At 40.8% G+C, this 16953-nt stretch overlaps 3 protein-coding genes across 8 annotated transcripts in view; 1 reads left to right on the forward strand and 2 right to left on the reverse strand.

Annotated features, from left to right (window-relative positions):
- The window catches only part of ckn (CRK like proto-oncogene, adaptor protein), a 53232-nt gene extending 44048 nt beyond the window's left edge, over window positions 1–9184 (reverse strand). Inside the window, exons 1-2 of one of the 5 annotated variants that reach the window (XM_046612233.2) lie at window positions 6010–6089; window positions 5120–5242 (exon numbers count right to left, since the gene is read on the reverse strand). In XM_046612233.2, the coding sequence (XP_046468189.1) occupies window positions 5120–5135 (16 nt within the window). In that variant the 5' untranslated portion in view covers window positions 5136–5242; window positions 6010–6089. Of the gene's footprint in view, window positions 1–5119; window positions 5746–6009; window positions 6122–9108 lie in introns of those variants that run through there. The other 4 variants (XM_046612230.2, XM_046612228.2, XM_046612234.2 and 1 more) reach the window with 4 other exon arrangements.
- A 1868-nt stretch (window positions 9185–11052) lies between these two features.
- Window positions 11053–15389, reverse strand: Sirt7 (sirtuin 7). Its single transcript, XM_046612235.2, has 4 exons — window positions 15165–15389; window positions 14883–14980; window positions 14216–14431; window positions 11053–13956 (listed from the first exon to the last, which is right to left on the reverse strand). The coding sequence occupies exons 1-4, from the start codon at window positions 15261–15263 to the stop codon at window positions 12732–12734; spliced, it is 1638 nt and encodes a 545-aa protein (XP_046468191.1). The 5' UTR covers window positions 15264–15389; the 3' UTR covers window positions 11053–12731.
- Window positions 15173–16938, forward strand: LOC124212337 (histone-arginine methyltransferase METTL23). 2 transcript variants are annotated; one of them, XM_046612238.2, is made up of 2 exons: window positions 15173–15717; window positions 16354–16938. In XM_046612238.2, the coding sequence occupies exons 1-2, from the start codon at window positions 15466–15468 to the stop codon at window positions 16936–16938; spliced, it is 837 nt and encodes a 278-aa protein (XP_046468194.1). In that variant the 5' UTR covers window positions 15173–15465. The 2 variants fall into 2 exon arrangements, with proteins under 2 accessions (XP_046468194.1, XP_046468195.1); XM_046612239.2 differs by having other exon boundaries at window positions 15184–15630.
- The last annotated feature ends 15 nt before the right edge of the window (window positions 16939–16953 follow it).

The following is a 16953-nucleotide window of genomic DNA, read 5'->3' on the forward strand; positions in this document are numbered from 1 at the left end:
GCGTATAAAACATGGCGTGCGTTTGTTAACGGCACAAATCGTAAATAATGCACAATCTGTTCTCGTTGCTCAATCCGCAGCCTGTCTCTGCATCGATGCAGTGTCTCGTAGAGATGAGAAGAGAGGAGAACGAGATAGAGAAAGAGAGACTGGTTATAGTTAATGAATGAAGAGTAGCCGCCGCCTACAGGATGCCTCGAAATTGGGTTACGGAGATGCGGAGAGTAACAAAAATAAATCGGGGAAGGAAGAAGAGACACACAAACTTACTGCGAGGCTAGGAAACGGAAGAGAAAGAGAAAGATAAGGAGAAAAAGAAAGAACGAACTCCGGCGCGTCATTTTTTGTCGCCGACGTATTTCGGATGCTGGATGCCGGCTGCTGCTCTTGTATATGCATAAGAGAGAGAGAGAGAGAGAGCGACTGAGAAAGAGCAGCGAAAAGGGGAAAGAAAGAGAGAGAAAGAAAAAGAGAAAAAGAGAGAGAGAGAGAGCAATCCGAGATACCAAAGCGTGCGTGCCGGTCCAGCAATGCGTTACCATATTGTCGTTTCGTTTCGTTTCGTTCATTTCGTTCAGGGGCGACGTATTCTCGCGTGTAAACAATAACCGAAAGCACAGCCTGCACCGTACCAATTGTACATGTACATACATACAAGCTGCAGTAAATAACGAAGAACGAAAAAACGTAGGAAATAAAAAATTAAAGTGCCCGCTTCGCTCGTGGCATTATTATTTATTTATTTATTTATTTTTTTTTTTTAATTTGTACATTTATTTTTTATCGTAGTAAACAACGTTCACGACAAGTTATTGTATTGATGCAGAAAAACACGTCTTTTATTTATTAACATTCATTTTTATCTTCTTCTTCTTCTTCTGTATGTTTGTAAATAGATGGAAGTTGTTTAAAAAGCTAAAAAAATTTGTGTGTATGTATATAAAAAATTCATTGTCCACTATTAATTGTACAGAAATTTATGAAGTAATGTTTCTCATGTTTTTCTTTAATACTTGTACGATTTATCCAGAATTTAGAGAACATGACTGAGTATTCTAATGATCGGAAAACGGAATAATACCTCAACGGTATTTAAAAATTGTCACAAAGAAGAAGATAAATAATGTCAAATTTTTGCTATCGTCGTCCGTTTTCAGAAGTTAATCGCGTTTCTCTCCCGTTACACGCTTTATTTTTGCTTATTTCTACCATTATTTATTCACTCATTTTATCCGCACACGCGGTTATAAATCTACTCTGACTTATAAGGAAAGAAGGAAATAAAGAAAGAAAATGTGATAAAAGAAAGAGGCAGCAACAGGGCTTCCGTTCTGTTTCGACTAACGTTTATTCAGCAGAAAGAGAGCGCGCAACGCGTCGAGATTTTCGATAGCACGCTGCTTATAACATACCGGCTGCTATCCTCGTGAACTCTGTATAATATGTATACGTACATGATATATGTATAACACACGTACATTCCGTACAACGTACATTCGTGTTGTAAGCGGCGTAAAAAACGTGTTGTTACAGAAAATGCAGGCACGTGATCGAAGGAGTAAGACGTACGATATATGAAATACATGTTGTAGTAGATGTGGGAACGCGTATTACGTGTATAAACAGCAACAAAACCTATAGAACTAGAACCTATAGAACTAGAACCCGAGCTAGATGAAGAAGACGAAGTAAAGAAAAAAAAAAAAAAAAAAAAAGGAAGCATGTCAGGGTCCTGATTTCTCGTCTGTCATATTTACTATTATTGTACGTGCGTGGGTGTCATCGAAGGCAAAAACTGCAGCAACGAACACAACCGGACGCATCTTTCTAATGAATCCGGTGAACCAACGATAGAACACGCAAGATTTATAAGAAATTCCCTGCTTCATTTTAACCCTTTGAGTCACACGTTATTGTGCTAGGTCAACTTTTATAACAAGATATCGCGTTCTGTGGTTTTTGGGGTCGCTGATTACGAATCTGAAATCAGATTTTGAAAATTCAAGACGGCGGATCCAATATTACGGACGAATATTTCAAATTTGATCAAATACGGTGAAAAAACTCTATGCACGGGATTTATGGGTTCGATGATTTGATTTACCGTACTTAATTTTCAACGTCAGATTTCATATTCGTAATCAGCGACTCTAAAAACTCGTGATTTCTACAAAACATGTATTCTATTATTATTACATGTATAATTTTAGAAACACTGGAGTAAAAATTACTACATACTACCAAATTAACGATTTTGTTTAAAAAAAAAAAAAAAAAACAAACCCTCACAGACTGGCAACTACACACGTTTTTGGGATGCAAAAAGAGGCTCTTTGGATAGTTTCTCTCTTATTTATCACGATCGACGATCACATGTCGTCTTCAGCCGCTCTCTTTTTTCCGGTTGTTTGCACCTTGAATTGTCCTTGACTTCGATTATAAACGATAGAGAACTTTGACCCGTGCATCGGCATCAGCATCAGGCATAAACAGTGAGAACACCGTTTCACGTTTGACTGACGGACGGAAACACGTTCGTATATGTATGTGTAAAAAACGTTATATAGTGTAAACATCAGCATAGCAAAGTTGAGTGCGCATTTTGATCGACGAGGAAAGGGATTCCCGCACCTCATCCTCGCTCTCTCTCTCTCTCTCTCTGCTGCTGCATTGTTTCTGATCGTTAGTAAAGCTGTGCAGTGTTTCAGTGCATTACGCAGCTCTAACATTAGTTATAGCTATATTTTTTCTTATTCTTTTCACGATATGAAACTCAATACCGTGGCTTCGCTAGGGTGCCGCATGACTATTGCTCCACCTCCCTTTTTTTCATTATCTTCCTTTTCTTTTGTTCCCCTTTTTTTCTTCGTTTTTTTTTTTATTTTCCTTCCTTTTTTGTCTTCCGTGACTTTTTTCCACCCCGTCGCGCTTCCGTACCGATTATCTTATCCTGTTTACAACGTAATCTTTAGTTCAAGGGTTTCCTCGAGAAGGAGACCCCTCCTTTGGATTTCAAGTCGAAGTTATACAAGTTTAGGGCGGCGCGAAATTCCAGGGACAAAATTAAAAAAAAAAGAAAGTAATTTGATTAATAAATAAAAACTAAAAACGCCTCAACTTCACCCAGAGCATTATAAGCACATTGACGATGATGGTAATATGATATAAGTAGGTACAATCTTCCTTCTTCTATTTTTTTGAAATGTGTTTTTTTGCCGTCTATCCTCTTCTCGTTCATTTTTATTCCTACCGAGTTTCTTGCGGCGCCCGGGCACTTTAATACGCGCGCAGGGCAGAAAACGTGAAAGCAATTTTAAAAACCGCTCGACCCCTCGTCGTCCTCGTCCTCGTCGACGATGTTACCAGCAGCAGCAGCAGGAGGAGAGCAGCTGCACTGATTTATGTTAAACGTAGCAATTAAACTTATTTTAAATGAAACTCAGCTGACCGAGAATTCAGGACCCCCATCATCATCGTCGTCGTCATAATCATCATCATCGTCGTTATCATTGACGGGGAAGAAGTCGCGATGGTCAAGAGTGGAAGAACAGGAAAATAATAATGGGGAAAAATCTACCAATGTTTGATAGATTTTTGTAGTACTGCGATAAGTAAAGCGCTGGGTATATAACAGATGGATTCAAAAGGAGAACACTGAATGCTCATCGGCTCTGATCGTTACAACAATACACGGATGACTGATGCCATCAGTCGTTATATACGATGGCTCCGGTAGCGGAATAATCACGGATAATAGGTTCAAGTTGAGAAGATTAATTGAAAAGGCGCTACTCAGTTTGCTGGACTTATAAAACAACAAATAAAAGAGCGCACAGAGCTATGCTGTCTACGAGTTTTAAGTTTCACTAATTTTTCTACGGTAACGATGCATCATGTTTGGGGAAATTATTTATTTCCCAACATTCTGTAATAGCGAAATGTAACGATTTTTTCCCAATTTTTAGTTACGCTAACGTCAATGTCGCGTTAGTACCTGAATACCAGAAACAATACGTCGAGGAATTCAGTTCTGTTCTCAATACAGGGTAAAATATACCTGCAGCTGATTATCTCGGTGGTAAAAATTCTTTGCTCATCGTTAGCCGAAAAAAAGGTAGCATTCTGCATATTCTGGGCTGATAAGCCTTCTCGGTAGAAGGAAATTGAATAGAATTTCCCGGAATTCTTACAGACATGATCAAATCAACAATGCAGATGGATCCTGTTTACAAATGAACGGACTTCGGTATTACTCGTTGAAAACAATTAAATTGTAAGACGTAACAACTTAACGCGTGTAACGCACGTATCGCATACCGATAGAGATAATCAGAGGTCGCATGTTTTGAAGGAAAAAACTCGCGTTTTTTTTTTTTTATTTCCCTTTCCTTTTTCCCTTGGTCTCTTTTTCTTCGGCAGTTTGTTAACAGCGACGAGTTATAAAGTCCAATGAATTTATGACTCTCGACTGAACCCGACGCGCGTGGCTTCTTCTTCTTCCGCCTCCACGAGCATCGTTGTTGCCGCACGTACGGCTGGCCGGCAGTGTTTTTTTTTTCCTCTCTTTTATCAGTCTTATACTTTTTCTACGTGCAATACCACGTCGTCCTTTGTACGTAGGTACTGTATACGTACCGTAGTCTCGAATCGACAAGAAGATTCTTAACGAAATGAAGAACGAACGAACGAACGAATGAATGAATGAAGAAAAACGCGACAGGATTCCGTAAGGTTCGAGGGAGGATATACCCTACGATGAGAGAAGATGAAAAAAAAAATTGGTGTTTAACACAAAGAAGCATCTGAAAAACGTTCTTTTGGTACACTTGGTGGGGAAAAAAAAAGAGCGAATGAAATTTCCACCAATAGGGAGTGAAACAGATGGAATAGAACCCGTTTTCTACAAGTACCGGTGTTTTACCAAACCGTCGCTTTTTGTCCAGTCGATGAAGGAAACGAGAACACACCGACAATAATCGGACTTTACTGTTACTTTGCAGGATAATGCAATAAACGACAATCGCCGCGACTCTCCGACCCGAGTGTTTTTCAAGGTAAAATACAGGTATGCGTGTATGTACCTCGTGATAGCCGATAGTTAGAATCAAGTCTTGCTTACCGCTGATGCGTCTCATGGCGCGTTGTGTCGTTCCTGGGTGGGTAAATATCAGTCACCTCGAATCCAGTCGGTGGTTGATGAGGTTTTCACAATTGATAAACACCATGCTAATATCACCTGAGCCTGTGACACGCGGAGGCGTTAAAAAACTGTTTAAACAACTTGGTATAACAATAACGGGTGATCGTAGTTGCGCGGCGCGTCATCGCCGTGCCAGTTTACAACCGCATGTTCATCGGAACTAAGAACAATATAAGAGTTTTTCCAGGTTACGTACTGTGCGCTGCGAATTGCGTGCGCGTGTCGCGTAAAATCGGCAGCAGGCGATGCGACGGGTGAAAAGCACGAAGAAAACTCTCGGCGAGTTCGATTAACCGCAGCTTCCTCTTCCTCTTCCCCTCTCGCTCTCTATCTATCTCTCGCACTCCCTCTCTCACACCCCTCGTTGTACGAAATTCACCTCACTCGCGCCCGAGTCACTCGGTCATCTCGCCGAGCCGCTTGCTACGTTCCGATTACATACGACCAGCCGCGACCGAAACTTCCCCGCAATCTCTTTATAAAACATTCATCCGCGGACGGACGCCCGTTGACAGGCTAGTGCCAGGCAGAGCCGCCAGAGTGCCGGCAGCCGTCTGGGCGAGTCCATTATTCCTATTCGCCCCCCCCTCTTCGAGCCTCGCGGACGCCATAGAGTATGATGTATATAGATGGCGCGCACTGCCGGCGGCGAAGACGGCCGAACTTTGCCGAAAGAAATGACGAGGATAATGATATAGATAGACGATGAGATTAGCTGTGATTCCCCCCCCCCCCCCATGTTGTAATTCTTATCCGTTCTTTTTTTCAAACCGCCCTTATACGAATGCCAATTTTCACCGTTGACTTACCTCGGTATCGAATCGAAGACCTCTCCGTTTACCCGTTTGCGTCTCTCTAACTCTCGCCTCGAGCAACTGCGGTAGACTGAAGTTACTGACGTGAAACGGACATACCTACGATTGACGATTTGTATGTACTGGGAAGATAGCGCGGCAAATAAGGGAGAGATTAGATAGTGGGTCTGAATCCTGAAATGTGGGGAAAACTGACTAAGTGTGAACTATGTACATGGAAATTACTTTCCAAAATTTCACCCATGACGCGCTAGCTGCCGCGCATTTTATACACGCGTTTATATGCGTAACAGACGTGATGACGTTCCTCGTAGTTTTATGTTCATTTCATCAATTGTTATGCTGGTACAGTTTTCCATCGGCGATGACCGTACCTGTTTGACGAATAAAACATGCACGATGTATAATTTGCGCGCGTGTGTGTGTGTGTGTGTGTTAAAGTCGTAAAACAGAATGCGGGCATTTAGACACTTAGAAGTCTGCAGGACTCGAAATAACCAATTCTCAACCGTATTAAACCAAATAAGATGTACAGCATATATGCGTAACGGCGGGTAAAACACAATAGAACTAATTAACATCAATTACCCAAGAACGCGTTGAAATGATATCACACGCACGCACACACACATGCATATGTGGTACTATAATATGCGTTGTCGTCATTCTATTGTGAAATCGAGAAGGGGCTGCGAATACCGTTCTACGTTAACAAATTCAAATTTGCAATTAGACATTCATATTCACTAAAGTTGGACAGGCGGGTTTTGTCAGTTAAAGATCGTTAATTTCCAATTCATTTCCAAGCGAGCTATGAAATTGTTACAACACGTTGATGCTTGAAGTAACATGATGAGATTGAAGTTAGTAACGTTATCGTAAAGAAATATTAAGAAAAAATCACTATTTTCTCATTCAATTTTTACAATGATTTTGAAGAAACTAGAATTGCACAATATTGACATATTTCGTTTTATTACGGTTTACTGAATTTCAAACAATTAGAAAATTGCGAGATAACGGTTTTCCTCAGCGCGAATGGTTCCGATAACTTTACTAACTTCAACACGACGTCAAACGAGCATAGCTAATTGCGACGGGATACCAGAGCAAAATTTCACCGGCGAGTGAATTTTTTCTCACACGTTCGTTCGCGTGGAATTAATTGTCGGCTAGACTAGCGGGGTCTACGATACGGGCTTAAGGCGGACTGATAGGTCATAAGTCGAGCGTGCAGCGAGCAGCTACCTATAGAATGAGGGGATGACATTGATAAAGCGAAAGTCCCGCAGGGTGGCAGAAACGAAACTAGAACGCACTGGGCAATATCGAGTCATGCGGGTTTACCTTCGTTCCATGATCGTTAAGAATTTCGTAAAAAAGAAGTAGAAAAAGGTCAGAAAGGAAGGAAACAATGGAGTAAAATAAAAATAGAGCGATTCTGAAACGCGCGCCCGCGCCCCATTGGCGTAGAAACTGGCACGACTGGTCAGGGTAATGGACAATTAATGTAAAAGAAATGACGGGAGGTTACTTTTGTACGCGGTATAATAACTACAGCGGTACAGTTTGCCGTGCCAATCGCTGCACCGAATCGTAAAATGAATACATACGTATACTGTAGTTGTACGGTTGAGGAGAAAGTACAGCGGGCACAGCAAACTGCAGTGGAATAAAAACAACAAGGCGAGGTTAAAGCTGCAATTGCACGTCGTCTGTATGCCGTATATATCCGTTCTGAAACGATCTTTGGAACGCGGAGGACGGGTTCAAGAGATTTTCCCCCGTTCCGCGTACCTACATCTTGCAATAGACGATTTTCAGAAAACGCGTGCACGCAACAATATCCGTATGTTGTGTGAACAAAGTAGGAGCGTGTATAATGCAGTTGGGTAGAAATTGAATGCGTGCACATTTCAGTAAATACAAAGGGGAGGAGAGAACGAGAACGAGAAAACGAAAAAGAAAAGGAGAGAGTATAGACGCGGAGAGCAAAAGGAAAAACATGCGGCACCACGGAACGGATTAGGCGACGTTTCTCAGTTTTGAGAGTATAAATGGTTTATGGGCATACGCATTTCAATGGTTTCGTTCGAATATCGGGTTGCAAATGCTACGCTACTACTCTCACTCTCTCAGACGAGAGGGAACCGAGATTTGTTTCTTTTCATGCCTCGACTCCGATTCTTTCAAAAATCCGTCAGCCCGCGCGTGCTGTGCTTCCAACACATCAGCGACCGAATACGTTCGTCGTATACTCTGAGCGATGCACAGGGTGTCCAGTTATACCGAGACCAAAAATTCCGCCATATATCTGAAGAAATTTCAATTTCAATCGACAATCCTGTACGGTTTCCATAGGCTCTTCTCGAGTACATCGTTACACCGTAACGCATGTCTCCTCTATACTAAGTCTCCATGGAAATGTAACAGTGATTTTTTAATTACCCTTTTCGGATATAAGACATGGATAGAATTTTTATGAATATATTTTCCGCCAAGTAAAGTAAAATCTGCGTTTTTTCATCGCAAAGAACCGAATTTTACGACGGAAAATTATATACGTGCATATGCACATTACAAATGCTCGAAGGATTAATCGTCGGTACAAATAAACAACGACACAAACGTAGTTCATGAATTTCGGTGATTTGTCAGACTACGCGGGATGATCGGTGCAGTTTGACGTTTATACGCTCTTCCATCCATAGTCTAGAGAGTTGAAGAAGTAGTGCAACGACGCGGAGGCGTTGGCGTAATTAGTGTCGAAACGGCACCTCCCGTTCCGGGTATACGAAATCCTCGGAACGGGTTTCCCTACTGCGAAACGATGGGTATAGGTAGCAGCGACCCGCGGCGCGAGAGAGTGTTGGTAGTGGTACGCAGGCTATAGAGTCAAGTAGAGGATTGCAGAGAACCGGTGTTGAAGCAGGGTGATCGCAGGGGGGTCGCCATGGCAACAGACCCGCGAGTTTTCCAGCCGTGTTGGTCTTCTCGGCATCCCTCTCTTCCACCCTCGCATCCATCCATCCATCCGCACGCTCGCTTCCTGCACGACTCATTGTCAGTCAGTCAACTACGCTCTGGACTCACCACTATTTATAAGTCCGTCCCGAAGAGTACTGCTCCTCTCAGCCGATACCGCTAGGGTCATCTGGCCCTTCGGCCTGCTGCCTGCAGTCGGCGGGCGTATCGTCGCCGTTTCAGGACGCGAGGCGTCGTCTCGAGCGATTCGAGTCGTCCGTCCGTTCGGCAGACTTCCACCAGACGTACTTGACGCGCCTCTCCCGCACTCGAGACGTTCCGATTTTAACTTTTAGGTCTTGAGAGAGTTTACTTTCGGCTTCTTATTTCCTCCGACCGCGTCGATTATAGATTATACATAGGTATAATCACATCGGTGTACGGAGTGCAGCGTCGCTATATCGTCTGTGTTTACACCTGGAGTATAGGCAGACCGTAGGCCGATCCCGATTAACGAACTTACGCCTGCACAACCGCAGTAGCTGTCGCGAGAGACCCAACCTGGTCTCTTCCCGACGGATTTTACAATATCCTCTTTACGATTAGTCTCTGGTACTATACTTTCAGCAGCTCCTGGTATACGGCCCCGGCACTCGGCCGACGCGTGTAGCGCCAGGACGGTGCGGCTCTTAGCACGAGTGTCGTCGACGTCGACGCCGACGGCGTCGTCGCCCCTCCACCTCCACCCCCCGTTACGATATCGATTGCTCCTCGGGGCTGCCAGTCTAGTCCGCGACTCGCGGATCGGCATCGTACGTATGCGCCGAACCGTTCCAAAACTTCGGATTACAGCTGTTATCGTAAAGGTTGTGGATCTGACGTCAAGTGACAAAGAGCCTGGAACGAATTGCCCTCTTCTTGGCTGGGCTGCGTATATGAGCCGACCAATCGATCCCGTCGCTCCCCGCTTCTTCTTTATACCGCATAAAACTTCTTCTTTGCTTCCTCCTATACGAATCTATCGTCCTATTCTTCCTCCACTGTTTTATTGATGCTGCAGTGAGTTCACTGTAAGTTATTTCAATAGCTCACAATACGCGCGGGCAGGCTTCGTTCGAAAATACCATAACTTCACGAATAACTCTCTGAAATTACTGAACCTGGGATTGCTGGACGACGTATTATTTTCTCTCGCAAGTTACGTTGTAACTGCATTTTTCATAGGTCAAACTGCGGTGAAGATGATCTATCATTATTTATTCTCGACTCAAACATATGATGTTCACTTTTACGTGAAAAGCGGGACGAAAGTGGCATATTATTCCCTCTTTCTTTTTTTCCCTCATCTATGAGAAAAAATTAGTACTTAGAGAATTTGATCATAGTTAACCCACTCGCGGGAATAATCTTCGACTTTATTCCCTTGAGAAATAATATACTATTCTTTCCCCTCCAAGATCAAGAAGAATGACAGTTGAATCGCGGATGCCGCACAGTGGCATTTTACGCGAAATGTAACGGGTAGTTTCCTTCGACTTACATTTTTTTTTTTTATTTTTTAGTTATGCCATGCATAAGTGGTTTCTTAAAAGGTCATTGGCCTTTTATGGCATTCTGTGCAATAGGGTGTATTAAATAGCAGCAGGATTTATACTGGCCATGGCATCGTTCGCGTCGTTCGTTAGTTGAATTTTAGATTATATTACTAGTTCTCCATTCCACCTTTGGCATCGTCCCAATAACATTTAATCGAAAAACCAGTTTCTTTTTCTAAAACACCATATTCAGATGAGAATCGGTCGAGCGATACGTACATAAGTTGCAGGTAATCAATTTGAATGATTCTGAACACGTTTTACTTTCCTCTGTGATGTCTGCCAAGAAAAAAAATTGATGGAAAAAAAGTACTTTTTAACTCCGAAATAGGGTCCAAGAATGTCGGCAGGAAATCGTTGCATCTATAGCTAGACAACTTAATCCTCCTTGTATACAGATTATTCTAGAATGTAGGTCACTGCTGTGATTTGCAGGACTTTATTGTTAGAAATGACAAAGCATTACAGAGGACAAACGCACGTTATAAGCAGGTTTTATTGATACCAAAGATTCAATATTACAAACTGGTTGCCGACAGCGTTTCCTGTAACCACAACGTACGGAACAAGCGATAATAAAAAAGAATGGTAAAACGTCAAGCTCTAGGTTGAGAAAAAAAAGAATAAAAATGATTAAATTGGGGAAAAAAAAAAAACAGGAAGTAAGAAAATGTCGTACGAGATTGTAATATGATTCCATATAGTAACGTGATTCGAACGTTCCAATTGTCAATTGGATTGATTCTAATCAGTTGGTATTATGTTATTGGAACAGCTCGAATAATTGCATAATAATTCCCAAGGAGTGTGTTTAATTTCACAGTCGGATTATTGCTTCACAATAATATCTTTTCTCTTCTCTCTCTTCCACTTTTTAATATTTTTAAACTCTTGAAACAGAGCTAGTCTGAATAAATAATAAATGATAATACTTATAAGTATAAAATAACGCTAAAGCTAGAGTCACAATAATAGTTACAATAATAGTAATATATAGTCACTTTAACAGAAAAGCATAATGCAAGAAGTTATACTATACAAATGCAACACGGAAATAAAAAAACGAGCTATGGCGTACCAGTCGGTTATAGGTTTGTTCAATTTTAATCATAAACAGTTATTGAGTATGTGAATTCACCACACTGATTCAATTAATATATCATATGTAGGAAGCTATTGATTAAACATTTATCATCCGTAGATAGTGTGAATTTTATTCAACACGCACAGGAGCAATTGAACACTTCTCAAATTTACCTTTATTGCTTAATTCACTATATATGAAGAAACAAAGGAAGATGTGAATCTTTAAACTGAGGTAGCCATTGAACAGACATTGCAGAATGCTAAAATGCTAAGCCAGAAAATATTTATCGAACCTAAAAAGGCTCATTAGTGGTTATTGAGTACATGTTATGGACTATGGTAGTGGATAAGAATAACTATTTCATCATTATCGTTCAACTAACATATCTACAAACTTATCTAACGTAGCAAGTATTATAATTGGAAGCAGAATTCACTCTGATAGTGCCAGTGGCGTTATGATTGTAAAGAAAAAAAAGTACGAAAAAAAATTTTTAATTTTATAATTTAATCATCACACCTGAATTAGCATTTTTAAGATGAGGATGAAGTTAGGAACGTTACTGTAATGATGCATGTTCGGGAAAAATCGTTTCTTTGCACCTTTAGGAATGTTTGAAATTTAGTAAACCATGATAAACAAAACATACTCTTATTTTGAAAAGCCGACTCCTTGAAAGTTATTCTGAAATTGTGCAATAATGATTTTTTCCCTGATGTTTCATTATGTTTACGTAGCTAATTTCAGTCCTATTTTTTAAGATAGAAATATTGCAGCAAGAAATGAATAAGAATATTTTGGTTTTTCTCATGGGTTTCCTCGTTGAATAACACTATTTTGACCTGGGTGAACGTAAAACGTTATGTGGGTGCAACTGAATCGAAATATTACATCGTTTTATTACTCAACCCTTTGTTCTTTGCTTGTCGTAATGTGTAATTTAATAATTCTTGCGTCATACTTTTTAATTTATTAATTTTTCTTTCACAGCATATATCAAGTCGACGTAACACAGGAACAATATCCATACTCGCACGACACGTACACTTTTTATATGGCAACAGCAGATGCTACCGTTTTTTTCTCATACCTTTGCGATATCCCTTGCCAAACCAGCCGGGGTTTTTAGCCGATTGTATTATCGGCGTTGTGGGGTCTAATACTAAAGATTCGTTTTCCTGAATTGGTTCTGGATTGGAATCAATTTCAGACTCTGTATTATCAGTCGCTGAGAGGTCCGTAGAGACAGGATCGTCCCCGTCTCGTGGATAAAATAGGCAAGTTAAGGACCCCTCGTTTTCCATACAAAACGAACAGGCAGGTTTTGGTTTTGGTGATTCGATCATGAGTGGCGGTACTTGAATAAATGGGTAGTAAAAAAACGGCGTTAAATGTGGATACATGTACATAGGAGGGAAAGGCAAGCCCATGGAAAGAAATGGTAGGGCTGTGAAGTATGGGGCGGGATAAGCCGTCATCGGCTCTGATGTAGTGATTTGTGAATTGCAGTCTTCTTCAGTTTTTGGCATAGTTTCATCGTCTCCGTCTTCCTCTTTTACCGATTTTTGATTAACGTCAATACAGTTTTTCGAATCGCTTTCGACTAAGGATGCAGGTTCCTCGAGGCATGGCTGTGACGTTGTCGATTGTTCGATCGCTTGAAGTCTTATAGCGTGGTGAAAGATTGGGTCTTTGGCTCTGTTATACTGTGCTATTTCGAGCCCCAAGTGGGTCATTACTCTCTTCATTACTTCGTCACACCTTCCATTTATTTTCAAGACCGCATTTTCGTCCTTGGGCGTCCATTGAAGATTGACAATATACAAGGCAGGTCGCTTGTTCACTGGTCTGTCCATCTGCCAAAGCCATGGGTACTTCTTCAGGACCTTCAAACTCGAGCCCAAACATAAAATAATATCGGCTTGTTTCGCTGCTCTGCTTGCTCCGTTCCAATTTATAGGCCACGACAAGTTACCCCGCTCGCCAAAATGCACTATTGAATCTTGTAAGATAGAATTACACTTGTGGCATGTTCTACCTGTCCCATGAGAATACCTCGCAGTTTTTTCAGTTACGTCGAAAAGCCTCCAGTACTCTCGGTTTGGCTTACACGTTCTACAAACCTCAATATACATGTCTCCGTGAACCTCTGATAATAGCGTGCGAGGAATACCACTCCGCAAATGCAATCCATCACAGTTTTGGGATACGATATGTTTCAATACTCGTGCCTTGTAGAGAGCATAAAGAGCCATATGCGTTATGGTGGGTTCCGCCTGACTGAGATCATGATTTCTGTATAGAAATAAATGATTTACTTCTGAGTTAAAAATGTCTTAATGATAGTCTAAATAACTTCGAAGTTTGTAAAACAACATGGAAATGACTATGTTCTCATTTCAACTACACGTTTCCATGGAAAATGCTCATTTATTATAATTTAAAAGAAAAAATAATGTATAAAGTAAACAACTTTTTCATTTACATGAATAAATCAGAGCAAAATCATGAAATTCCGTGCACTGTGCTTTTTCATAAATTTCATTCAACTTACCCAATGTCTTTTCCTTGTTGTAATCTTGTCCAAACACCATTGGTTCCTCTGTAATCTGGAATGGAGGCAGCCGTGCTGATGCCAGCTCCTGTGTAAACCGCAAGCGAGGTAGCTCGACTAAGTGCTGCTGCAAGCCGCATACATTTTTCTTCCAATATTTCTGGAGCATCTTCCACTTCTTCTAATCTCGCCTTTACTCTGTCCCTCTTTTCTTGCCTGTTTTAGTATAAATTCAGCATGCTATAAGCTTTCATACAATTAAGTAACATCAAAAAAGTAGCAGCCACGTCAATATTCTCGATATTTAAGAACTTTATTCCAGGCTGCACAATAGTCATAAGGAATCTAGAACAGGATGTTTTGTTGTCATTGAATTGCAAGAAAAAAATTTTCATTGTTGTCAAGGTAGAAAAGAATAATTTCAATACATGATACGAGTAGCTTGGTACTGATAATATTCCATGGTCCCTGAAAAGATATGCTTTGTGTTTTTCGTCACAGATTTGAATTAAGTGAATAAGAATTGTGCGTATGAAACAAGCGAGAATCAAACTACGCTAAAACTGATGTAAAGGAAGATGACACTCGACGGGAATTCGGTAGATGATTGTCAAAATACGAGATAATTGTCGTATTACAAGATGGCCATGCAGGTATGTATACATACCTGAGGTTAACCTCTTTGACGACATCTCCACAGGATAGTAAAATGTCCTTTTCCTCGTGAGTCCGATCAGTTTCCGACTTCTGCAGTATAGAGGCGACCTGAAAATAAACAAGGGTTAGTCAAGAGCCGAGTATACACACCAATATTTGTTTACGATAAGAAATAAGCTATAATAAAAAGTGAAAAGTAAGATTAGCCCGATTGACCCGAGGCACGTTGCGAAATTAGGGGAATTGGAGATGTGACAATTGATTGTTGATGTTGATTTCGGGTGAACTGTACCTTCTTCAAAGTCGCGACACGCTCGTCCTTAGCACGAAATGGTTTAACGGTGACGGAACGTCTCCTTGACAGACATTTCTCTGCGCCAACCTCCTCCATTTTTAATCAAGAACCCTTTTTTAAACTCAGATTTGCGCATGACGAAACCACGAACAATACGAGCAACAACATAAAAGCTAATTTTTTATCAGAACATAACTGATCGCGGTGTTGAAATATTTCCAAGCAGAAGATCGTCGTGTGATTAAGTAATTATGATAAATACAAAGAATATTTAATACACCTCATTACATCGATAGTTATGCCGGGATTAGAAGAAAGTTTTTGGTTTCACTCAAGTCCTTCCGCGCAAGGCCCAATGTCCGATGGGGTCGCCTCCGAGCAAGTGAAAAAATTCTTTTTCACATCTCGACGGAACCTGGAACTTGATCAGGACGACGAATCACTTGAGATTTACATACCCGAGGTGAGCAATACGACTTTCATCATTTACCATCTCGGTAAATCGCCCATTTTATGTTCCAACAAACTGCTACCGGTATTACGCGTTTTGGTGAGCTCATCAAAAATTTCACATTTTCACCCCAACAATCCTTTTTTCACATTCACTGTCGTATTTTCAAAGCGTATCATATTTCGAATTATCTATTTACCATCTACATACGTCCGTCGTTAGTCAGCAACGGCTAAACATCCATAACATGAACATAACCTCAATTCTACTAGGAGGTCATATTCTGAACAAAGATTTACCCAACAGGAAACTTTTTTTTTTTTTTTGTTTAATACGTGATCAACGAGAGACGATGACAGTCACATAGAAACTAATCAGAAACTTTTTTCCGGCAAGACAACTGAAATATTTTAGAGTTCAACGTTAATCAGCACAGTCTGACTTCAATCATTATTTTATGTAATTGTACGTTTTTTTTGGTTTACGTTTGTCTTAAAATTAAAATTGTTCAGATACTCATGTTGTTACTAAAGCAGAATTTTTCTCTCTCGCAAAACTTCTCTTGTAACAGATACTTCTCAACTACAGTCATACGTAAACCTAGTAGAAACAAAACAATATGATTCGTACCTTCTGTTAAATTAACTTACAATTAGTATCTTAAAATTAAGATAATACAATGTCGATCTGATCAAAAATTTCACAAACAACTTGTATTTTTTTCTTAAAATTTAGCTCCTGCAGGCAAGCTACAGCTTCTACACTTGGCCGTCAGCTCCGGTTCTGGCGTGGTTTTTGTGGGAACACCGTGGAGATTTGGTTGGGAAGAGAGTGTTGGAGCTTGGTTCTGGTACAGCGCTTCCTGGAATAGTGGCGAGCAAGTGTGGCGCTCTGGTAACACTCAGCGATTCTGCAAGTCTACCGAAGAGTTTGCAGCACATAAAGCGTAGTTGTGAGCTGAACGGTGTTTTGTCGCAAGTCAAAGTAGTTGGAGTAACTTGGGGCCTCTTCTTGTCTGGATTATTTTCAATCGGTCCTCTAGACTTGATCCTGGGATCAGATTGCTTTTACGAACCAACTGTCTTCGAAGACATCGTTGTAACTGTCGCCTTTCTATTAGAGAGAAACTCAAACGCAAGATTCTTGTGCACATATCAAGAGCGTAGTGCTGACTGGTCCATTGAACACTTACTCAATAAGTGGGGGTTGACCTGTACACATATTCCTCTTGCTGGGCTCGGCGCTAACTCTGGCATAAATATACAGGAGTTGATGCAAGATCATACAATTCATTTACTCGACATCAGGCGAGCTTCGTAGAATAAAACAATTATT

The sequence above is a fragment of the Neodiprion pinetum genome, chromosome 2, assembly GCF_021155775.2.
Source record: "Neodiprion pinetum isolate iyNeoPine1 chromosome 2, iyNeoPine1.2, whole genome shotgun sequence".
NCBI classification, from domain to species: Eukaryota; Metazoa; Arthropoda; class Insecta; order Hymenoptera; family Diprionidae; genus Neodiprion; species Neodiprion pinetum.

Bases quoted from the DNA above. Each gene is read 5' to 3' on its own strand.
- Sirt7 (XM_046612235.2), bottom strand. From the start codon at position 15,263: ATGGAGGAGGTTGGCGCAGAGAAATGTCTGTCAAGGAGACGTTCCGTC. The intron at 14,981-15,164 runs GTACAGTTCACC...GTTTATTTTCAG, and splicing joins GTGTCGCGACTTTGAAGAAG to GTCGCCTCTATACTGCAGAA. The intron at 13,957-14,215 runs GTAAGTTGAATG...ATTTCTATACAG, and splicing joins CAACAAGGAAAAGACATTGG to AAATCATGATCTCAGTCAGG.
- LOC124212337 (XM_046612238.2), top strand. From the start codon at position 15,466: ATGCCGGGATTAGAAGAAAGTTTTTGGTTTCACTCAAGTCCTTCCGCG. The intron at 15,718-16,353 runs GTGAGCTCATCA...CTTAAAATTTAG, and splicing joins TACCGGTATTACGCGTTTTG to CTCCTGCAGGCAAGCTACAG.